We start from the raw sequence: 25,533 nt of genomic DNA on the forward strand, positions 1-25,533 counted from the left end.
CACATCCATGCATGCATACATACATACATACATACATACATGCATACATACATGCATACATACATACATACCCTTACGGCTCGCTTTATCGCTGTAAGACTGGGCCTTCTTCTCAGCTGCGGCTGACTGCTGCCTTGGCGATACTCTTATCCTGAAATCGCGAGAACTTTTGCATTTATTTTTATTTTTTACAAGTGTAGGTGCTATCTATCTATCGCTTTTAAAGATGTGTAGTTTGGAGTGAACCTACTAAACCGTATGGTCATGGAAGAAGTGAGTTAACCAGAGATTTAGGTTACATTGCTATTGCAGTTTTCTTTTTTTTACACAGTGACGTCATGGCAATCCAAAACGCACGCTTTCAAAACGTGCCATGCCAGCTTTAGTCACTTTGAAGCATTTTGCTTTTTTTGTCGTATGGTTCCTAAATCTGTATTGCCTTTGAGTGATCTCTCTTATCATTTATTTACAGTCATTTACTCCCAGCCATGCTCATTCGTTATAGAGTGAATGGACGTCGTTTATCATTTCTTGTATTGCTGATAACTTCTTGTCGACAACAATTCTGGCATCGAAATTTGGATTTCGAGAGCTCTTCAGCACTAACATCGTCGAGCCGTTATAACAGTGTATTTCTTATTTAGCAAGTGCGAATGGCACACTCAGAACAGAACAGAACCGAGCGTTATAGCGACCTGGTAGTACTAATCCATTACTGCACATTGTGGGCAAAGTTCCGCTACCTGTTGAAACTTTTCTTACACCGAGCATTAAATGAAAAATGACAGTTTCATGCCTGCTGTTAGCTGAAGTCAACATATCACAATGAGGTGAGAGGTGGGAGGGGGGTCGATACAGCAGTAAGAGATTCCAAAAAAGCTTGCACCAGCAAAACAAACGCTTACCCTCTGCTGTGGGGTGTGTCCCGGCGCACAAACGCATGATCGAGATCGTGTTCATTGGACAGGTAGCAAAAGGTACAAAGGTCGTAGTTGGCGCACACGTCGCAATTCCACTGCGGTCCCACCATGTTATCACGTCCGCAAGAATTGCAAAATATTCCTTGGAACGTCACGGCTGTGAAGAAATTCGTGGTCATCTATATATTGTAATAAAATGTAAAACTCTGTGGGGTTTCGGAAGTTCACTCCTATTATTAAACGACGCAGTATACAGCAATACTATAGTCATGATGCAACCTGTAGTATTACAGGGGGGTAATAGGCCCCACATCCACATTTCGCCGAATGGAAGGATTGACTGAACAGATAAAGTTTTCTCATTCCGCCAAACATACTTAAGATTATGTGATACTGAAATCTGAAGCGGCAAACGGGCCAGTCACTGGCTCCCATCCGAATTCTACTGTGGTGTGCGCCTGTTTTAATTACGTTCATTATAGGCTATATGTCTTCACCCCATAAAAAGAAATAATTACAAAAATGGAGGACCCACAGCTATCTCGGTAACTTGATTTTTTGGTCACAGACGCACAGACGATTTTTCGCTCAGAACCAAAAAAGCCGACGCCGGTGGCGGGTTTCCTGCGACACGAGCTCTTTAACGCTATCACGTTAAAACTACAACTACCAGCCACGGTGGTAAAGTGACTAAGGCACTTGACTGTTGACCCGCAGGTCACGGGATCACATCCCGGCCGCCGCGGCTGCAATTCGGGTGCAGGCAAAAATGCTTGATGCTCATGTGCTTAGATTAGAGAGCACGTTAAAGAACACTAGGTGGTCGAAATTTCCAGAGCCCTCCACTCATAATATGGGGTTTCAGAATGTTAAACTGCAACAATTATCATTAAAACCTACAGGAAAAAGAATATATCACGCAATTGCGTAGCGATAACTTCTTACCAAGTGGTTTTAATTTTGTAATGAACAAAGTAGACGCCTCTACATTTGTTTTTCAAGCAGAGTTCAATCTACTGTGCTGCCATCTGTTTTTTTTTACAAATGGCAGCACAGATGGCAGCATTTTTTCGTATGCATGCTTTTCACATGACATAATTGTGAATCTTTTATTCTGTGAAATTGCATTTGCTATGGGTGCGCTTCGATAATCTAACGTGTCAAAATTGTGAACGCGGCAACAAAAAAAGATTACTCAGAAATAGTTCGTTAATGTTATTGTATTTATTAGCTTAGTATCGAGGGTATGCAGGCTTGTCCAGTTTCTAATGACATCTTTCATTCATTGTGATTTTTTTCAGTTAGCAAATGAAAATGAAATGATTGCAAACTGCCTTCGCGTTAAGCTATAGCACGAGTCAAGTGCCATGTTCAGCGTATGACTTCAACTATACATGCGTGACCTGCGCTCTGTGGCCTGTTTGAAGAGTTGTCCGATGATTTCACGGGAAATCTGGAGTAGCTAATTGCACTCGCACGTAATGGCGGCACTATCTGCGCTTCAAAGACACAGATGGAGTGCGACTGTTGTGTGTACAGCGCAATTAAACTGTACGCGTGACAATTACGCTCCTGATGTTTTTCTGGTGCGCTTTGTAACATTTTTCCAGCGAAGCATGCAACATGATAACATAGTTGAGTGCCGTTCAATTGCTTACCTCTGGGTATGAAATAGCTTAACTGTGACCTGGCCGTTGTCTTTCTCGGAGGCACCCTCGTTCTGAAAGTGGTGAGAAATCTGCTTTGAAGAGGCTTTACGTTCAGTCTTCGATACTGATCTTAGGACTAAGGAAGGACATGGTGGAAAATTAGGGTTAATGCTAAGGGTTAATATTAAAATTTATAGCAGCTAAGCCTAATAGTGCACACTGCACAAAAGGTGAAGATGATGCGCTCAAAGATAACATCTTTCTCATTCACATACATAGGCATGCGCACAAGGGGGGCAGAGGGGGCGGCCGCCCTCTCCGCTGGTCACCTAAGAAGGGGGTGCAAAATCTGCCCCACACATTGTTTGGATGGATAGGGAAGGGGGGCACTGCAATGAACCATTGTCTCCTCCCTCCCTCTTTGAACTAAAACCCTAAGTACGCATATGTTCACAAAAGTACATATGTAAAGCGCATCTTAATTGAAAGTAGTTTCATCGAGTAGTGTGGCTAACGTGCCGCACTTAGCCAACTGTCACGTATTGACAAGATTGTGCACTGTAAAAGAAACATGTAATTAGCATTCAGCAGCGCATGACAACTTTTTTCATGAAATTCAGCTGCCGAAAATTTCAATTACAGACATCAACTTGTGGCCAACTAGTCGGATAAAATGTCAGAAATACCAAAATTGAGGTGGTTTGAGTATACTGATATTGTGTGCACATATCCCGAAAAAAGACCTCAACTGGTACCGGCGTGAGGCGCGCGAATATATAGGAAGCTCTGGTATACGAAACTTCCAACACTTACGCGACGCCACCGGGCTTGTTGAGCTTCAGGAAGGTGTGTTCTTGGTTGTGCTTGCCGTCCATGTAGCAGGAATCACACAGGTCGTAGTCATGACACAACAGGCATTTCCAGCGCGTGCCGAAAATTCCATCCTCGAGACACTCGTCGCAGGTTATTCCTTTGAAGGAAAAAAAAGACGACATAAGTTCGTTTACTGTGAGCAGTAGGATTCTATTGCACGAGCTAAAGTAAGAAATATGCTCGCTTTACAATGAGCCGAGGATGTCAATTTTATTAGGAGAAGCTTAAAAAGGTAATTCAGTAGTCATTCGTCGTGCGACGTCGGAATAGCACAGTCAATGAGGGGAGTTTGCTTGGATGCTTCTTAAAATAAACGCAAGAAACACAAGGGTGAAGGAGTACAAACAGGACGGGCGCTTTTGCGCTCTCTTTTTTTTTCAATGAATTGATTGATTCATATGTGAGGTTTAACGTCCCAAGACCACCATACAATTATTAAAGACGTCGTAGTGGAGGGCTCCAGAAATTTGGACCACCTGGTGTTCTTCAACGTGCACCCAAATCTGACTGCACGGACATACAACATTCTCGCCTCCATCAAAAATGCAGCCGCCGCAGCCGAGATTCAATCTCGCAATTTTTTTTTTTTCAGGACGAAATCGGAATAGAGCCGGAGCATATGGCAGGTGCTAGATTTCTCCGATGATCTAGGCGGCGAAGACCTACGTGCCACCGATATGTTGAAGTGTTTAATAATCACGAAGTGCACACTCCTCAAGGGAATGCCAGCCCCATCAGCTCGAAGTGCTCTGCGAATTCTGGATACCTTGAAGCCAGCCCTCGCAAGCCTTCATTGATCTTAAGGATTTCTGACTACTTCATTTATTACAAGACAGCTGCAGACGAACCGGTCCTTAAAACTGTTCGTTGTTTGACACCTTCGTGATGCTCGCTTAACGATCTGAATAAGCCAAGTAAGGATCGTCATAGCAATCACCAACCGACGTTTTGTAGGTGGGCGTGCTGCGCTTGCAATTATAGCAGCATACGTTAATGATTGCAAAAGAACTACACATTTATAATTACTGTCTTTAACAGTGATGTCATTTTGCTCGTCTGCTTGTTTTGATCACCGGTGCTTTGGTTTCGTTGTCACCACTAAATTTGCTTGAATGTCATTACACTACAATAATTACTAGTGGCCGGTTTTTATATGTCTAAGCTGCAATGATTTCTTTGCATTAATGACTTCAATTTTTCTATTGACATGACTGCCTAACTGCACTAATTAAAATAATCTGTGTTAATTACTGCAACAAATCATGTATTTAGCCATGTTAAGACTTCTGCGACTACAGAAGTGATATTGAAGACAGCGGGCAAATATCACATTTCCCTGATGTTTCAGAATTTTCGACACATTTATTGAAACAACCGATACACATCAGTGTAGTACTCCTCTCCTAGGGTGGCTTATGAATGTACTCAATAAAACACTATTCTTTGTAATTCAAATTAGTGTTTCGTAATCGAAAGTGCGGACAGCCCGAACTGCGAACGCTGCTGAGTGCACGAACCTTCAGTCCATATATTTTGTGATAGTGCGTTATATATGACGCAAAAGAAGATTCTAACTTCAACCCTGGCTGGCATCGGACGAACACATCTTAGTGTTGTTGCATGTCAGCAATGTGTGACCTCACAGTGTCAAAAACAAAAACTGCAACGAGGCATATTTTATCAAAAGCACTATAGACTGGATACTACGCTGTAGGTCACTGTGCTAAGTGGCTAATTATATGGGCACTGCCTCTTTCTGTCCCCAACAAAATGCTGTCCCTCGGTACAGCATTGAACATCGGTTGGCTTCAGTTCGCAGCGAAGCTCAGCCACACATTTCCCCAAGGTTTATTGCTTCCCGAATGCATTGCATTATATTTTTTTATGCCTTACCGTCATGCAGCATAGTTCCAGCTTCCGCGTCGCTCTGCAATTGTCTCGGGGGCACCGTTACACTGGAACAAATTTGTAAGAAAGAAATGTATTGAAATAATAAATTAGTTATGCGCGAATGGCAATTACTGCTCGTATATAGTTTCTAGGTAAAAAAAAAGAACAGCAACAAAAGGGGTGCTGTCGAATGAAGCATGGCTGTGGTGCTTTGTTTCTGTTCGTGATTACAAAACACAAACTGGACCAGGAAATTGTGCAATGGAAAAACCTGAGAAGTAAGAGTACTTCAGCTATACGTAAGAACACCAATAGCCACTATTACTGTAACGTGCCGACATCTAGGAACGTGTGATGAGGGCAGTTGACATGAGCCGACGTAGTTGAAAACGCATTAACACGTCAAAACAACAATTTTCGCTGCCACGTCTGCTAGCTGGAAAAATGAACATCAGAAAATGTACAATACCCCGTAGGCACAGCCCCCACGGGAAATCACGAACAGGAGACCTCTACATAATACTTGTAAGAACCAGTCTCCTACAGACCTGTCTTGGTCTTTCCTGTAGCCTAATAAACGTTTCGATGGCCCACAGACACAATCAAGTGACACACGGGACCACTTGTTGACGCACTGTAACTTGTGAGGCCATACATAGATGATATGTCGCTTGCTCAATTTATGGTCGTAGGTCTACGTGTATGTATGCGGGCACTAACCGTCCATTATTTCAATGGTTATGCAGCAACTGTTTATTATGACCTCTAGGCTAACTATAGTTCGATTTCGTGGTGACACTATACTTTACTGTGATGGCAAATGCTATACTTAGTCTGTGCGTTTCACTGCAAATGTCAGTGGAAGACGATAGCCTTCTGAGTGTAGAGAGAGATTAAAACGTTTATTTGATGTTCTGCATGGGAAGATCGATGAATGGAATTCTGGAGGCGCTGCATGACCCATGAGCGTCATCTGGAAGTAATCTTGCGAGACAAAATTATCTGTGGAAGGCAGAGTTACCGATAGGTGGCAGCAACGTATCGTTTTGGCAGTATTGATTTACGCAGACGATTTTAGCAGTATCGATGTACGCAGGTGATATAGTGCTAATGGTCGACAACAAGGAAGATTTGCAGAGATTGATGGACATCTGCGGTAATGAGGGAGATAGGTTGGATTTCAGATTCAGTAAGAAAAAATCAGCAGTCATGATTTTTAATGATAATGAAAGTAGTTTGCTTAGGATACAGGAGGTCACGCTAGAGATAACAGATAATACAAATATCTTGGCGTATGGATAAGCAATGGGACCGAGTGCTTAAGGGAACACGAAATATACGTAACGACTAAAGGTAACAGGAATGCAGCAGTGATGAAAAATAGGGCACTGTGGAATTACAATAGGTAGGATGCTGTGAGAGGAATATGGAAAGGGGTCATGGTTCCTGGTCTGACATTTGGCAATGTGGTCTTGTGCATGAGATCAGAAGTTCAAGCAAGATTAGAAATTAAGCAACGTGGAATAGGTAGGCTTGCTTTAGGAGCTCACAAGAATACATCAAATCAGTGAGTACAAAGTGATATGGGATGGACATTATTTGAGGGCAGGGAAGTTAGCAGCAAGATAAAATTTGAGAAGCGATTGAGAGAAATGGGGGAGGAGCGTTAGGCTAGGAAGGTTTTCACCTACTTGTACATGAAGAATATTGATACAAAATGGAGGAAGCGAACCAGAAAATTGACGGGTAAATACTTGGAAAACAGCAGGGGGGCAAACCAAAAAGAACTATCAGTTAAGAAGAAGGTGAAGGAAACGGAGACCAATATGTGGAAAATTGGCATGATTAAGAATTCCGCACTAGAGATCTATCGAAGTTTTAAGCAGGACATGGCCAAGGAAAGGATCTATGATAATACTCAGGGTAGTTCCCTACTGTTTGAGGCCAGGACGGGAGTATTGCGAACAAAGACTTATCGGGCAAAATACAAAGGCGTATACATGATATGAAGTGTGTGTGGAGAGGAGGAGTATACTGCTGAACATCTGATAATATTCTGTAAAGGGTTTCACCCTATAGTTCAGGATGATGGCGCAGAGTTTTTCAAAGCACTGGGGTTTAGGAACAGCAAGGGCAAAATAGACTTTAATCGGGTAGAAATAACTAGAAAAAGGTTATCTGATTGGTGGCTAAAATCAAGGCACGAGGGAAAATTAAATCCTTCACTCCAAAGTACCAGTCGCCAACTTCACTATTTGAACAAAAAAAGAGAAAGAAAAAAGAGAAATCTAGTTTGTGGTTCACTAATTAATACGGCTAGGTGTCGTTAGCCACCGCCCGATCTAAAGGGTACAGCCATATCAATTCATCTAATCCATCCATCCAGTAAATTGTAGTAAACACCCGCCTTTCCGTGCATAACGTTGCGTTGTCAGTGCGGCGTAATCTATGCATTTCCTACTATGAAGAAGTATGCCACCAAACATTGACAAGTTGATATTGCGCCTCAGATTTGCGTAGTATTTGCTTTTTAATCGACAATGTACACAAGTATGTTCATGGACACCAAATAAAGATGGGTTGGCATTGAGGAAGTAGTAGAACTTCAGCCTGGTAGCTGAATCGCTTCGGTTGACAGGCCGATCAAAATTTTTGCGTTGAAGTATCCAAAGAAAGACTATCGTCTTTAAAAATTACAAATGGAGGGATCAGATTGGAATGTTGTCGGGAGATGACTTCAGGCCATGCTGTCTAACTACTATTGCCTAGCTTACTTCGGGGCATGCCCACTCAGTAATTTTTCCTTTTTTTTCTTTGTTTTTCTATATTCTTTTAAATAATTCCTACAGCTGCTCACCTTCGGGCATTAGGGCTGTCGTAGCGCACAAAGGCGTGGCTGGCATGTTTGTTGTCCATGTAGCAGTCCAAGCACAGGTCATAGTAGACGCACACGTCGCACCTCCAGCAGACTCCAGGTATGTTCATCTGACTACAGGCGTCGCAGCAGATTCCGTAAAACCTGTCACCTGCGGCGCATGAATACGTTTGAACTAGGCCGCCATTTTGGAACTTTCTGAACATCATATTTTAGGAGTGAGCGCAATGGCTTATAACAGATTCACATCTCTTAGACGCTCTTGGCATACAGTGATTTTTCTACTGAAAGATTTCGCAATAAGTCATTAACCGGTGAGACTGTTAGACAGACCCTTGGCCTGACACCAACAGTGCAAGTGTGGTCGTAAGGGTGGTCGTAGTTTTCTTAAAAGCAAATGGACTAAATGCACGGCTATAACATTTTTTCAATTTGACACGGATGTATATACTCCGCTACCTTACTCGCCATCATCATCCATTACTCGTTTTTCTCCCCTTTCCCGCGCCCTGGAGTAGAGTAGCAGACTAGAGCATGCTATTGCTCAGGCGAACCTCTCTGCCTTAATTTAATTTTCTGACAAGTGGAGTTCATAATACTGAGTGTCTTGAATTATTAATGATGAAGATAATCCTGAACAGTGGTGGGAATTCTGCCGCAAAGGATAGGCGATGAGTACTATTGAGAGATGTTGAAAGAAGGTTATTGATAGGTCATTAAGTTCTGTAGTAAAAAAAATCTGAACAGAAGTCACCGTTCTTGTTTTTTAGGGGTGAAGCTCCTCAAGGTGCGTCTAGTGCATCTTCCGTTGTCATAGTGCGTAACCTGAGGCACACACCCACATACCAGTGGCATACACCTGCCCTCTGCCACATATCTGCATGTCCACATATTACGAAAAACGTTGCACGGCGGCGTAATCACGATTTTGGTGTTAAAGCGCTGACAGGAGAAAGGTCGTACATACTCTTGTTTAGTCTTCGGTTTGTCCGCTGGATGGCGGTACTTGTATATGATCAATATATGAGAAAAAGAAGCGAGATGGCGGTACCTCAAGTGTTCACTATATGGACGGACGCATGGACACACGCACGGATGGATGGACAGACAAGCAGACGGACAGATAGACACATGGAGGAACGGACGAATGGACGCATGCACAGGCGTACGTACGTACGGATGATAGGATTGATGGACACTTCGCCCCACTCATCATCATTCATTCTTTGGATATGCTGTAATTCTTTTTTTTAGGTTAGCTTTCTTGGGGAGTTTCTATACTAGCTGATGAGTCGCTGTCTCCATGAAACGGCAAATCTGGGTCACATGTTGTGAAGTGAAAGACAACGGTCGGTAAAATATCGCCCATATGAAAACCCCCATTTTCATTGTTATTAGCTGTTTTGTTGCTCCGGTCATCAGTGATCACCTGTGCTAATCTTGTTCCGCTGCGACCGTATATGTTTACATGTGCATGCACATATGTGGCTCGTAGTCGACACACGTATACTTACTGCCTCTCACGATGGTGGTCCTATCTAACTTGTTGGATTTATTTCTTGGCTGCACTCTTTCCCTGTAAAAACATCGGTAGGCTATGTATTAGAAACATGCACTTGGCTGGAATTAAGCTGTCGACTGTGTGTCAAATAAACAATGGGTATTTGCACTTTAGATTTACAAATGAGAACCGTGCACCCATCTGCAGGGTCAGGTATGTGAAACTCATTGCTCGCTCATGTTGACATGGACGGAGAGTGCACACGCATTCATCCAAGACACACCTCACTGCGAAACTCAGCGCATTGGATTTGCTACAGGATCATCGAGCACTGTCGACATCTTGGTAAATCCTCGATGGCAAACGATACATCGGTGCGGGCCCTGCGGCTCGCGTTAACTCAGCATACCGTGCTGCAGACCCTCGTTGTTTGCTGGCTGATATTACGCGGCTCCGACGCGGCGACATCACGGATCATCCAGCGCAGTCACGCTTAGTCGTGTTCATCTTAGGAGAGGACGACACTGTACAGGGTCAAGAACATTTAAGGCGAACACCTCATTAGTATTCAAGCCGGTTAAAATATAGCGTTTGTTAATATTCAGGAGTGAAACATTCGTCACATGACGTCTAATCGTGCTGTCGGTAAACATAATGCTTCTTCGAATTAAAGTCAGTCAAAGTTTATTTCACCAGAGAAATTATGGATAGTATCCAGGACTAAAAGCTGCTCGGGGAAGCTTTACTTGGTCCCTGAATACCTTCTACAATTGGCAGCATACAACGTTAACAGTACAAAAAGACTCGTAAGATCATACTTATTAAACATAAGTAATACAGTAAAATAAATAAACTGCAGTTTGGACTACATCAAGCAATATGTGTAGCATACAGAGAGTAATAGCAACGTTTATAGAACTAGCTAGTTCTAGAAATGTTGAGTCATAGTGAGATTTTGCATTTAAACATTTAGTACAGTATAAAATCTTTGTAATAAAAAAAGTAAAGGAAGTACAGAAATTTTACCGAATAACAGTAATGCCTAATTAATAAAGACAGAAATATTGAAATAGAAAAATGCAGCATGCCAAGGTAAGCCAAACTCTGCATAGTCAAGACTTATCAACATCAGGGCTACAAGATAGACAAAAAAAATTCGCGCAGATGCTGGTGTTTAGCACACTAGTAGTAAGTTCGGTATAATATTTACGTACTAAACAACACCTTTCATGTTGTTTTTTTATACTAATCAGGTTTTCATTTTATATTTGGACGACCTTACACATACCTATGCGTGATGATTGACTAAAAGCAAACAAGAAAGTATGACGGCAACATATTGACCCCTTTATCTCATTCGGGGGGACATGGAGTAATAGAAAAGAGAAGAAAAAATATCAAAATGTGGGGAGGTTAAGTAGACTAACTCCAGTTTGCTACCTTACACGAGGAGAGGAGAATGGGGGAGACAAACAGAGAATAAAGGAGGAGATAATGATAAGCAGACATAACAATAATAAGTAGGAGATAATAAGTAATACAAAACAGTGTAAAATGTTTCAGGCGTAACATGTGACAGTCTAGAGAAGTCAACACAAGGACCTAATAGTTGAGAATACTAGGCTGGTTCCTGGTAGTCGACTATTATATTCGCTGTGCGAACTATTACTATTCCATGCTATAATCCGGCAATAGGCTGGACAATAATAAAGCTGCGAATTATGTCCATGGGCTGGTAGTGACTGAATTTTACAGAACAGCGTTTACCCATTTTTAGGAACGCGTGCAATCTTTCTTCACAGAGCGATTGTTGTAATAACACTATAACAGCGAGAAACGCGAAGCTTCGTTTCAAACATACAGCGCTGATGGCGAACATCCAGTATTCAGCACATGAGGAAGTTACATTTCATGAAGTGTAAGCTAGAGAGGCACATTTTATAACGATGCGCATTTAAAGGGGCCATGCAACACTTTAGGGCGAAGCTGTTTAGGCCATGTGTCCTTCTCTCCTCCATATGTGGTATGTAGCCACCTCTAGTTTATGAATTGCTCAATAGATGGTGTTGTGTGTATACGTCCTTGTGAATGATATAACTAGATGGCGTTAGTAGTCTTCACAGCATATCCACGGAGTGAATGATGATGAGTGGGGTGAAGCATCCGTATGTTCATCCGCGTGTCTAACCGTTCGCACGTTCGTCTGTTCACATGTTCATCACTCCCTCCGTGCTTCCGCCCGACCGCCCGTTCGTGCTTCTGTCCGTCCGTCCGTCCCTCTGTCTGTCCATGCCGTCTGGCCATCCGTCCATCTGTCTGTCCATGCTTCCGTCCGTCTGTCTGTCCATCCTTGCTTCCGTTCATCCGTGCATCTGTTCGTGCATACGTCTGTCCGTTCGAGTGTACGTCTGTCCGTTCGAGCGTACGTCTGTCCGTTCGAGCGTACGTCTGTCCGTTCGAGCGTACATCTGTCCGTTCGAGCGTACATGTCTCTGTTCATCCATTCACCCGGACGCACAGATGAGTGGACACATAAACAGACGGATGGAGGCTTTGCCTCACTCATCATCCTTCACTCAATGGATATGCTGTAATTTTTATGTAGCCATGGAATGGATTTACCAAAGAAGCCTATTACCTGTACGAATTCACCGTCATTTTTTTTTAGAATTGGTCCAGTACGAGTGGAGTTGCAAAGATTTGCTTCACGCTGCAATTGCATTCTCCCTTCTCTCGTTCCGACGAAAGCACTGGAATCTCAGTAGGAAGGAACAGCGCGGGGAAAGAAAATACGCCATGCGGGCATCGTGACCTTGAACACTTTTCTTTGTTTTCTTCGAATACGCGGCTTTTCAGTGCAATCGCGCGTGGACAAGTGGCGGCCTTCTGCGGCGGGCCCTTTAATGACCGAGTTCGCGATGCTCAAATCAGCCTATGTCTGATACAATGGCTGTGACGAGTCATTTGTAGCATCATGTGTCGAGAGAAGAGAAAGCAATTTTTTGGCGAACTGACAATGAGGATTTTTTGTGAATTCTAGGTGGCAGAATTTTCTGACCCCGGCCCCGCCGCGGTGGTCTAGTGGCTAAGGTACTCTGCTGGTGATGCGCAGGTCGCGGGTTCGAATCCCGGCTGCGGCGGCTGCATTTCCGATGGAGGCGGAAATGTAGTTGGCCTGTGTGCTCAGATTTGGGTCAGATTAATGAACCCCAGGTGGTCAATATTTCCGGAGCCCTCCACTACGGCGTCTCTCAAAATCATATGGTGGTTTTGGGACGTTAAATTGCACATATCACTCATTCTCTGACCACGCTCAAAAAGTGTTAGAGGGTCACTTTAACTTCACCATTTGCCGTTGGCTGTATGCCACGAAATCACGATTGTTACCCAGATTGGCTACATTATACGAAGCACGACACGAAGCAAGCTAAATAACACAAAAGGATAATCACGCAGTGCATAAGCAGGCTGTCACATGAGTAAGTATTCAACACTGTATAATGGCATGCATAAATATTTTGAAAATCGTAATAATTTCTACAAAATTATGGAGCCCGACAACGACAACACCTCGTGAAGCTGCTTGATATATCTAGCAGTGTTAGCGTTAAAAAGTAAATTGAGAAATGATCCATATGAACAACTGATGCGGGATTTCATGGGGTGAGAATGGTAATCAACGGAGTTAGTTGGCTGACAGCTGATGCACCATATATATACAAGCACAGAGTGATGTTCAAGCTTAATACTCTTTTTTGCATATGTTTAGTATAGAAACGTTCGACGGTGGTGAACAGCTCTGAATGAGTCGACAGTGAAGAGCTCTGTTAATGTACTACGGAAGTAAAATTTGTCAATACATACGCTAAACCACCGGGCTTCTTGAGCCGCAGGAAGGGGTGCTCTCGGTAGTGCTTGCCGCTTTTGTAGCAGTCGTCGCAGAGATCATAGTCGCAACATACTTCGCATTTCCAGCGGGTCCCTGTTATATCTTTACGACAGCAAGCATCGCAGTGTACCCCTTCGAATTTCACATCTGCAATATGAAAATGGACTTGAGCAATCAACTTTACTTGCAGTATCAAACATTTTTTACGAGCTCCGACATAATTGTTTGGTCGCGACTTTTGAGCACAAAGTTTACTGTTAGAATTTGAAGCACTTATTGAGGCAACTGTGTTCTGGAAGACCTATCAGATGCGATAGCACATGGAGAAATTGTAGACAAAATCGAAAAAGAAGCTTTTTCATTCTCGTGGCTTCAACAGACAACTTAAGCTGACAAAGATGATGGGGTCTGTCGTAAAAAAAAGTATTTTGCCTTGTGTTGCATTCCTGTTCTAAACTATTCTGCTTAGGTTAACTATACGAAGGTGAGTGTTTTGTTGCATAAAGTTTGCTCTTCCTCTTTAATATACTTTCTTCTTTGTTCAGCTCATTTAATCAATATGGTTTATATCAATCGTATGTGTAATATGATAATTCAGTGCCGTATGAATGTAGTGAGTGAACATGATGTATCCTGAAATCTTACCTGAGGCGGCCATGATGGATGATCGTTGTTCCGGGGGCGCCGCTACTCTGTAAAAGTTGGTTTTGCAAGTCAAAATTAATCTGTTATATTGGCCTTCGCAGGAGAAGGCTAATGTACAAGGTTAATTTTCATTCAACATTCGTTTAGGGACATAATGCTCTAACTATGCCGAACTTTCTGTAATGCTAAGAAATGGAACCACCTGCCCACTTCGATTGTTACCACACTAAGTGATTCTGTGTTTACATCCACCCCTTGAATATTATCGTTTGAAATAGCCGCTAACAAATGTACATTGTTTTGTTAAAACTGCCGCTCGATTCTGTAATGCTTTTTACAGCGAAAGCTGTTATGAGATCAAAAACTCTGGTCACGCGCGGCGCCGTAGTTGTCCGCCACTGCCGCCGCTTGTGTCCATAACCACATCGCACGAAATTGAAAAAAAAACTGCTACCCATGAGAAAAAGGGGCTCGAACCCGGGTACACTGGGTGCCAGCCCAGTATTAACCACTGAGCCACGCCGGCGCTAGGGATATGTTGGCAAACTCGCCATATTCAGGCTTGATGTCGGGAAAGCAATCGCGTTATTACGACTTATAAAGTATTTTAAAACAGCGAAAAAACAACCAGTCATCGCAAATTGCGAATAGCGTAACGAGTGGGCCGTCCAATGCTCTAACACAATACAAAAGCTTGTTCTTGTTCCCCTATAAACTGTGGTGTATACCCACTTCTGCCATAATTCCTCATCGTCATCAGACACTGCGTGAACAATCGGCACAAAATTTCTTGTAAATGTTCAACGGATACCACGCTTCTCAGACGGACAAAAAGTAGCATAGCAAATACCGGCCTACTATCTACAAAAACTTTATTATTATTGCCGTAGCGGGTATCAAGCAAGTGTGCTTGCAGTAGTTACCCGATGAGTGTTTAAAAAATGCTCTGAAAGGCCACTCTTCTACCTTTCGCTGTGCCTGTGCTGCGTCTTCCGTGCGGGCCAAGCTGGGGGAGCCACCCAACATCAATGATAAAGTTACACGTGGCAGTAATTGTCCATGGTGTGCTTTTCCAACTGCCTCTGATCTTTCCGATTGAGTCACAGTATGAACGGCTGGAAAAACTTCATCGTAAACGCGTCAGAGTCGCTTTGGGGGTGCCAAAGTTTGCAGCGAGCACAAAGCGGCTTCATGAAGCTAATCTTCTGCCATTACGTCTTCTCGCCTCTCAAGGACTGTTGACACAGCTTTGCCTACTTGGCGAATCGAGCCCAGAACGAGCACTACTCAGTCGTCTTCGACGACGGACGGAATCGCGAGCTTTCGTGGCCCTCAGCAGCCTTCGCCATCTTATCATCGATTTCTCCAAAGACAACTTCGACAAGACCCACCTTAGTCACATGAGGATGTCGACTGTGACGTGACAATTCCACGGATGCACAGCAAGCGTTCCACACCCACAGCAGAGGTACGTTCTTTTGTACTTGAATATATTGTGACGGAGCGAGGTCTTGGCTTACAGGACAGCGTCCACCGAGAGTCGGCAGCCGAACAAGATGTCTGAGTTGCCTCTCGTGCAAGCGCCTAACGCACAGGCGTCTTCTTCATCTTCGCTAAGTGCCACGCTTGCTCCTGTCGATGATGCACCGTAACATCACTCCCCTGCGGCGGAAGCGCCGTCACGGCGCTTAGTACGGCGGCGACGAACGAGGAGGGTGATACGGTTTCAGTCTGGAAACGTGTACAACGTCTGTATGGAGTGAGGTGGTCGAAAAGGCATTGTTTAGGGGTGCGATCTCGTAGCTCACGTCACTAAGTTGTCGTAACACTTTGTAGAGGCCATGGTAGTGTGATAGTAGCTTCTCTGATAAGCCGACTTGGCGGTTTGGTGTCCAGAGAAGTACCAGAGACCCCGGCGAGAAGTGCACGCTTTGGTGGCGACTGTCATAGCGGTCTTTTTGCTGCGCTTGCGACAAGTGCAGCCGATCACGGGCAAGCTGACGGGCTGCATAGGCTCGAGAAACGACATCGCTGGCGTACTCAGTAGACAAGGGGGCAGCCGAAGGAAGGAGCGTGTCAAATGGTAATGCTGGATGTCGGCCAAATAGCAAATAAAACGGCGAATAACTAGCTGTGTCGTGCCGTGAAGAATTGTACGCGAACGTGACAAAGGGGAGTGCTTTGTCCCAGTCACGGTGATCTGGCAAAACGTACATTGACAGCATCTGCGTCAGCGTTCGGTTCAGACGCTCGGTCAATCCATTTGTCTGTGGATGATAAGCGGTGGTAAGCTTGTGCTCAGTGGAGCAGGCGCGGAGAATGTCATCCACAACACGTGAAAGAAAGTACCTTCCTCGATCAGGAAGCAGCTGCCGCTGAGCGCCGTGATGAAGAATGACTGCATACAAGAGAAAGTCAGCGACGTCAGTGGAACAGCTTGTCGGCAGTGCTTTAGTGATGGCAAAGCGTGTGGCGTAGTCTGTGGCGACTGCAACCCATTTATTTCCGGAGGTGGACGTAGGAAACGGGCCCAACAGGTCAAGGCCAACACGGAAGAATGGTTCCGTTGTTATGTCAATGGGCTGTAGGAGGCCAGACGGTAGCACAGAGGGGCGCTTGCGGCGTTGGCAGCGGTCGCAAGCAGTGACGTAGCGAACCACAGAACGATACAGTCCGGGCCAGAAAAAGCGACGTCGCACACGATCGTAGGTACGAGAGACGCCTAGGTGACCGGCTGTAGGTACGTCATGTAGTTGTTCGAGAACGCTGGTACGCAGGTGATGGGGAAGCACGAGTAGTAATTCCGGGCCATCAGCGTTGAAGCTGCGACGGTACAGAATGTTGTCGTGCAGTTCGAACAGGCGAACGGAAGGGTCTGTCGGAGCAGAGGTCAGACGCTCGATAATGGAGAGTAACGACGGGTCACGTCGTTGGAGATATCACCCAAAGCGTGGATGGAGAGAACGCAGGGGTCTGAATCAAGGTCTGTCAATTCGGGCGTTTCAACCGGATAACGTGACAAACAGTCTGCGTCTGTGTGGAGGCGTCCCGACTTGTAGTGGACCACGATGAGTATTCTTGCAGACGGAGCGCCCAGCGACCAAGACGTCCAGATGGGTCCTTTAGCGATGACAGCCAGCAAATAGCGTGATGGTCCGTAACAACGGAAAAAGTTCGGCTATACAGGTAAGGCCTGAATTTCGCCACGGCCCACACTAAAGCTAGGCATTCACGCTCAGTGATGGAAAACTAAAGCTAGGCATTCACGCTCAGTGATGGAAAACTTCCGTTCGGCAGGTGGAAGAAGACGACTGGCGTAAGCAATCACGCGGTCCTTCCCGTGCAGTCGTTGGCCAAGGACCGCTCCAATTCCATGGCCACTGGCATCGGTCCGAAGCTCTGTAGGTGATGCTGGGTCGAAATGGGCCAATATTGGTGGCGTAGTCAGCAGATGGATAAGAGCCGAAAAGGCGTCCGCTTGCTCTATACCCCATGCGAAGGGAACGTCCTTCTTTAAGAGATCAGTAAGCGGTCGAGCGATGTCGGCGAAGTTGCGGACAAATCGACGAAAATAGGAACATAGCCCTACAAAACTTCGGACGTCCTTGGTTGAGCGTGGTTCAGTAAATTGTTGTACTGCTCGCACCTTTTCGGGATCTGGTTGAACACCATCGGCACTGACAAGGTGGCCGAGTATGGTGATTTGGCGACGTCCGAAATGGCATTTTGCAGAATTGAGCTGGAGAGCAGCTCTTCGAAAAACATCCAGAACGGCTGACAGACGTGTTATATGGCTGTCAAAGGTGGGTGAAAAGACGATGACATCGTCTAAATAACATAAGCAGATGGACCACTTATATCCTCGGAGAAGGGAGTCCATCATGCGCTCGAAAGTTGCCGGCGCATTACACAGTCCAAACAGCATGACTTTGAACTGGTAGAGGCCGTCGGGCGTAACGAAAGCGGTTTTTTCACGATCCATGGGGTCGACGGAAATTTGCCTATAGCCGGATCGAAGGTCGATAGACGAAAAGTATTGGGCACCATGGAGGCAATCGAGGGCGTCATCAATCCGAGGCAAAGGGTAGACATCTTTGTGGGTCACTTTGTTTAAATGGCGATAGTCCACGCAAAAGCGCCAGCTGCCATCTTTCTTCTGAACGAACACGACTGGGGAGGCCCAGGGGCTGGATGAGGGTTCTATTACGTCTTTAGTAATCATTTTATCCACTTCATTTTGAATTACTTGGCGTTCCTTGTGAGATACGCGATATGGACGCCGCCGTATAGGACTGGCATTACCAGTGTTGATCCGGTGAGTCACTGCAGTTGTTTGGCTGAGAGGGCGGTGGTCAAAGTCGAAAACGTCTCTATATGATGTTAGCAGACTACGGAGGCTGGCAGCTTGCACTGCAGTGAGGTCGGGAGCAATCATCTTGTTAATGTCATCTGCAGGCAGAGTGTAATTGCGGCCAAGACAGGGGGATGTAGTATCGGTGTCCAAACCAGTAACGTTGCAGCTGTCAAGTGGAGATAGGGTGGCCAAAGACATGTCTTGCGGAATAACTTGAGTCAAGAGACTCACGTTGAGTAGTGGCATAACCACTGTATTATTAGCGACGGCGACAACAGTGTGAGCAAGGGCGACGTCTCGGGCCATCAGTACGTCGACTATAGGAGTGACGAGGTAGTCACCGTCGGGCACATGACGTGAGCACGACAAAGCGACATATGTAGCAGCTTGCGGAGGCAAGCGAACGTGGTGACGAGAGCGTAAACGGGGAGAATAGTTTGCTGGAAAATCGGCAAACTGCGGCAGTTCAAGCTGAAGAGCACCAGTGGCACAATCAATGATCGCAGAATGACGTGACAGGAAGTCCAAACCAAGTATTAGGTCATGAGGACACATTTCAATGACGGCAAACTGAACTAATGTAGGATGACCGGCAATGGACACACGGGCCGTGCACATCCCTTGAACATCAGGGGTCCTCCCATCAGCGACACGAAGTTTGTGGGAAGCGGCAGGCGTGAGCACTTTATGTAGGCGTCGGCGTAGGTTCGCGTTCAATACAGAAATGTGCGCTCCAGTATCTATAAGGGCAGAAATAGGCACACCGTCAACGGCAACGTCTAACAAATTTTGTCTCGTCGGAAGCGTCAAGAGAGGATTTGTGGAGGGAGTCGAAGATGCAGCGTCACCTCCGGGCGCTGCACCGTTTAGTTTTCCGGGTAGGCAGGAGCGGGGTTGAATGGAGATGACGGCCTGCGAGTCTGCGGTGAGCGAGACGACTGGCGACGTCCTGGAGGCGAACGCGACTGATGACCATGCGGTGACGGAGATCGGCTGTTGAATCTTCTGTAGTTGTTTTGCGGAGAAGGCTGCACGGCAGACGCGAAGCGGGTGCTGTCCTGTCGGTAGTGAGGTTGAGATGAAGTCTGAGGTGGCGAGGACCAGCGGTAATTGCAGTAACGGACGACATGACCGATACGGTGGCAATGAAAACAAATTGGTCGATTGTCGACGGTTCTCCACGCCGCAGGGTCGCGAGATCGGGCCGTGAACTGCTGCTCGCGATAGGACGAGGGTGGACGCCATGAAGCTCGCTGCGGGCTGGGCAAAGCGCACACCGAGGGAATACCTATGCTGGCGAGTTCTTGGCGGACGATAGCTTGAACCATGTTAGCAGTGAGTGGGGTGGTGTCACTTGCAGCGGTGTGAGCCGGAGCAGAGGCAATGGCTTAAAGTTCGCGCCGTACAATTCGGGTCACCTGATCCGATGAATCTAGAGGTGGTGGCTGTGTTCTTGCACGGTCTTCGCAAGATGATGTTGCAGCCGTATTCGGAAGGCGGGTGAACACGCTGTTAATCCGCCGGCTCTTCGCTTGCTCAAAGCGCCGACATTCTTTTATAATGGCGTCCACGGTAAAAAAATTTTTGCAGATGAGGAGGTTGAATGCGTCATCCGCAATCCCCTTAAGAATATGCCCGACCTTGTCAGCCTCCGGCATATCGGCATTGGCTTTGCGACACAACGACAACACATCTTCTATATAGGAGACGTAAGACTCGGTCGAGGTCTGCGCCCGAGACGCGAGCATTTTGTTCGCGGCCATTTTTCTTCCAATCGGCTTTCCAAACAGGTCTAGCATTTTCTCCCTGCACACTGCCCAACTCACAAGTTCTGTTTCATGGTTCTCATACCACGATTTGGCGGTTCCCCTAAGATAAAATAACAGGTTTGCCAGCATAAGAGTCGGGCCCCATCGGTATCGAGTACTCACACGTTCGTACTCTGCCAGCCAATCTTCAACGTCAACTTCATCTGGATCGCCGGAACCGCTGAACGTGCCAGGATCCCGCGGGGGTTCGAGCACAAAGGTTGTGGTCGCAGAAGGAGATGTAGTTACCGCATCATCTCCGGCCGCACGAACACCAGGAGCAGATGCAGACGCCGTACTCTCCGTCATCGTTGTGGAATGACCCTTCAAACGTCGGCCGCTGCGAAGTTCCGTTGCGAGGCGGTTGCCCAGCACTTCCACCAAATGTGACGGAGCGAGGTCTTGGCTTACAGGACAGCGTCCACCGAGAGTCGGCAGCCGAACAAGATGTCTGAGTTGCCTCTCCTGCAAGCGCCTAACGCACAGGCGTCTTCTTCATCTTCGCTAAGTGCCACGCTTGCTCCTGTCGATGATGCACCGTAACAATATTGAAAAAAAAAGTACACTGATCATTTGAAAGTTTTCACGGATGGATCAGTCGACATAGTGCTTGGAGCAAGCGCTGCAGCGTTTGTGATCCCGTCTCTAAAGGCGTCCTGCGCAGCGTGACTCGAGTGCTTTGTTTCATCGACATGTGAAAGCGTGGCAATTCAGGCAGCCCCGAAGAAACTGAAGTTTTGTAGGCAGCAACAAGTCGTGCTGTTTTCGGACAGTAAGCCCGCTTTGCAGCGGCTAAAACATGGTTTGTTTTTGGATCGATGCACTGAAAGATTACCGAGAACTCTTAAAGACCTGCATGGCATTGGTATAAACATTAAGTTTCAATGGATTCCATCACATGTAGGTAAAGCGGGTAATGGGGTGGCTGACAGACTTGCCCGGAGTGCTCTGGAGCTTACACCAACGAAGAAGACTCCCAAAGACAAACAGCGTATCTTACGAGAAGCTGTCAATAAGCATTATCACTCGTTATGGCTGACGCCTCACCAGTCATGTGTGACAAAAGGGATATCAAGGGAAGAGGCCTGCTTGCTTCATCGCATCCGAACGGGATCAGTGCGTACGCCAGCATGGCTTCACAAGATCAGACTCTCCGCGACGCCCTTGTGTCTGAAGTGCAAGGAAAACGGTGGTATAGAACACTATTTGCTTAAGTGTCATGAGCTTAAGAAGGAACGGCAAGGTTTATTTGAGGAACTGCAACGGTAAGGCTCGCCATATGACAGCGTGACTGATATTGTGTTCCCGTGTGCATGGTCACTCGATCTTCAGGAAACAGGTTTCGCGACTTCTTTTGAAATTTTTGAATGCTATAGACCTCGCATGTGACTGGTGATCAGTGACAATTATGTTTGGGGTATAGTGTAGCCAGATAGAGCACCGGCACAATACTACATGTGGAATAGCACAGAGGCCACCGTCTCATGCAGGCTTACATCCCGCTATGCACGATTTTTATTTTAAGAGCCTGCTCGTGCTTAGTTAAAAAACAAAGGACATTAACTAGAATCAGCAAAGAGGAAACAGGGTGGGGCAATCGCCTGCAAATTATGCAAGGCTAGATCCGCCGGCTACCTACAACATCCTTAACCTTAACCGTGTGGGCATGGTGTTTTTTTTTTTGCACTGAGGGTGCTGTAATAAATGAATAAAGTAATAACTGTGGTCTTTAGAGTAAAATTTAATGCCCTACTGACAACTGGAAACAAAATTTCACAACGACGAACCAAAAATTTCACATTTTCTGAAAGTCTCTAAACAAACTATACAAGAGCTTGCAATATAGATTCAGTGCAAATTATAGCCATTGCATTGAGTGATTGAGGCCTTTTACGTCATTTAAGCGCACTAAAAGGATTAATACTACGCATAATTAGTGCGGCTTACATTGGGTCGCGCAAAGCTGGGTCACAGCAAAGCAGGTGGTCACCTAGATGGTCGCAGCTAGGCTAGCCTTCTACGCTCTCACCTCTCTCTTTCCCACTCGTTGATATACATGGCTATTCTTGCTCTCTTTATAATCTTTTTTTAGACTATCTGAAGCAAAACGGAGATGTGAGCTAGTTCATGACGGCGAAAAGGTATAGAGCAGAATTACGAAGACGAGAAAGTGAACACTGTCTTTTTATCTCTATTCTCATATCTTTTTTTTATTCCTATTCGTTTCTGTGTTTTAGGGACGAAGCTCTTAAGGGTGTGGGTCTGTCCATCCTCCGATGGTGTATGTAGCCACCGGTGGCACATACCCGAAAGAGCGGCCCTCAAAATGGCCGCTGAATGGCGGCACTTGTATATGAATAATACATAATGAAAAGATGTGAGATGGCTGTACTTGGAGTGTCCACTAGATAGACGGACGGATGGATGGACATACAGATAGATAGGTGGACTGACGGACGCACAGACAGACAGATAGACGAATACACGGATGGACGAATGGACAGACAGACAGACGACCGCACGAACAGATACCCGGACGGACGCATAGACACACGGAAGAACGAGCGTACGGGCGGACGCATGGAGGGACGCACAGAAGGATGGATGCACTGACGGTCACACGAATGGACGGATAGACGGATGTACGCACGGACGGACGCATGGATGGACGAAAGCAAGAACAAATGGGCGGAAGAAAGCACGGACAGACTGACGAACGCCTCGCCCCACCAATCATCATTCACTCTGTGGATATGCTGTGATTTTTTCTAACGTGTTTTCTTTCTGACCCCTTTACTTCTCTTTCTTGCCTCTTCTCTATCCTGATCTCTCTCTTTGAACTTTCATGTATTTTACTTTTTCTTCCCTTTCTTCCTGTCCACACCATTTCTTCATTTCTATCTATTTCTATCTACTGCATGCGTAAATCTCTTACAGCGCGTATGTGACAAACTATTTTGGCAAGTTTCATTACTCATTACACTGGTCCACTAAAAATAATATAAGGAACGCACGGGTGGAAAACATGGATTAGGGACCACACGTCACTGCTTCTCTTGTTTATTACCTTGTCATTAAACTTACATCGCCTGTCAACTTTGTTATCGCCCCCTTTGAATCATCTTCGGACATGCGGAATCGTGGACGCGACATTGTCAACATCGAGCTCATCAAACCGCACTGGGGATAAGTTCAGCGACGAGCTGCGACCTTGCTCGCCGGACAGCACCGGGGGTAAATGTAGTGAAGCGCAACGCTATATAGTGTCGCAACATGAACTGGTTCAGTGACCACATCTTACTCCAAGTATATATAAACATATCCCCTAGCTCCCATTGCCGGCACATGTACGAAACAAATACTGTTCAGATTCCTCGGGGACAATAACCTAATCAGTAAAGTGTAACGTAATTTACATAATCACCATTACGTTGTGAGATGCACATACCATCCACGATCATATCCCCCAACCATTATTTTCTTGTTGAGGCCTTTCTCTGCTCAATCCTGTTCCCCGAAAGAGAATAGCACGTACTCAACCTTTATATACGCCGGCACAATTCCCTGTTTTCTATTAAGGAGCCTTCTTTCTCGCTCACTCTAGAGACTATAATAAAAATAATTTTCAAAAAATAAACACTCAAATATGGGATATTTTTGAAGTTACTCTCCTGCTGTGTTTTCACTGTAGATCCGAAAAAGAAAACGGGTTCCTTTCAAGCAGGTTTTGTGTACGTTGACAAACATGTTCCACTGGTTAAAACAAACACTGTAAGTCAAGTTACTGCTTCACTGAAAAAATTAAGTGAATATCGATGTAATAATAAAATGCCTATATAAGAGTGCTACATTGCTCGGCAGTTCTTCGTGGCCTAACTACACTCTTATAGACCTGTAAAAGGTGCATTGTTCAGCTTGAGGTAAATCCAACATGAAGTATAATTTTCTAATGATCCACCCAAACTGCTAAAAAGCTACCCAGCTAAGTATTGTTAAGTCATCCCGCCAGAAAAAAAAATTGGCAGATCCCACGTACACTAGGAATCGATTATATGCGAAGCACGAATGAGAGATGTTGATATGTCACTTTAAAATCAGCACAACGTTACGAGGTGGAAGTAAATGATGCCGTACATGACTTCCGTGTCATAATGATCACGTTTGGATCTGTCGTTTACCTTCGTCATCTATTCACGTCGCGTGATACCAAATTTAGTATATGTGGAGCTAGCGAAACGGCCGCGAGCACGCTATGAGCGTGGTATGTTGTCAAGTTGTTTCATTACACGCATGTCAGGATTATCATGTTTGCACTAGTCATATATTTGGTCATACATTGACTCACGGAACACCAAATTTGGTATATGTGGAGCAAGCATAACGACCGTGAGCGCATTATGGAGGGCCTAATATACTCCAAAGTAGCGTTGATGCGCGCGCACGCTGGGCACAGCCACGCTGTACGTTAGCAAAACGTCAGCTCTCTATAGTCTGACGCCAGGCGCGACAAGCGTCCGTCGGCGCGGCCCAACGGCAAACGGCGCAAAATGCGACATACTGCACTTGGCGCTAATGCATTGTCCAGACAACACTGCGTCTCCCTTTTTCGTCACGGAGGGACGCAGGACGCGCTGAAGCGTGCACGCGCCAAAGCAGCGCAGCGTGGCGCGCGCCTGGCGTAAGGCAGGACCGGCGCCTGGCGTGGCAACGCCAGTGTGACGTGACGTGGTATGTAGTCATGTTCTCACATAACACGCATCTCATGATTATCATGTTTGCACCAGTCACGTACCTTCGTCATCCATTCACGTACTGTAATACGAAATTCGGTATATATGACGCTAGCAAAACGGCCGTGAGCGCATAATGAGCGTAACATGTAGTCTTGTTGTTACATGACACGCATGTCATGATATTCATGTTAGGGTCTGTCGCTTGTGTTCACCATGCAATCTTGTCATACCATACCAGTTTTGCAACATGCCATGTTACCGAAACCACCGCAAGAGCTGCAGTACCATGAAATGTAAATCATGACATTCATGAAATGTCATGATTTTCATGTTATGACTAGTCAAACATGTTTTTCATACACTCCTATTATGCCATACCAAGTTTGGTATCAATAC

At 45.6% G+C, this 25,533-nt stretch overlaps 1 protein-coding gene across 2 annotated transcripts in view; it reads right to left on the reverse strand.

Annotated features, from left to right (window-relative positions):
• The window catches only part of LOC119174167 (uncharacterized), a 55,885-nt gene that overhangs the window by 25,168 nt on the left and 5,184 nt on the right, over positions 1-25,533 (reverse strand). The window contains exons 2-10 of one of the 2 annotated variants that reach the window (XM_075889671.1): positions 14,243-14,289; positions 13,573-13,744; positions 9,722-9,783; positions 8,190-8,358; positions 5,336-5,397; positions 3,383-3,539; positions 2,579-2,640; positions 906-1,077; positions 72-151 (exon numbers count right to left, since the gene is read on the reverse strand). In XM_075889671.1, the coding sequence (XP_075745786.1) occupies positions 72-151; positions 906-1,077; positions 2,579-2,640; positions 3,383-3,539; positions 5,336-5,397; positions 8,190-8,358; positions 9,722-9,783; positions 13,573-13,744; positions 14,243-14,255 (949 nt within the window). In that variant the 5' untranslated portion in view covers positions 14,256-14,289. Of the gene's footprint in view, positions 1-71; positions 152-905; positions 1,078-2,578; positions 2,641-3,382; positions 3,540-5,335; positions 5,398-8,189; positions 8,359-9,721; positions 9,784-13,572; positions 13,745-14,242; positions 14,290-25,533 lie in introns of those variants that run through there. The other variant, XM_075889672.1, reaches the window with a different exon arrangement.

This window comes from Rhipicephalus microplus, chromosome 3 (genome assembly GCF_043290135.1).
Source record: "Rhipicephalus microplus isolate Deutch F79 chromosome 3, USDA_Rmic, whole genome shotgun sequence".
Lineage (NCBI taxonomy): Eukaryota > Metazoa > Arthropoda > Arachnida > Ixodida > Ixodidae > Rhipicephalus > Rhipicephalus microplus.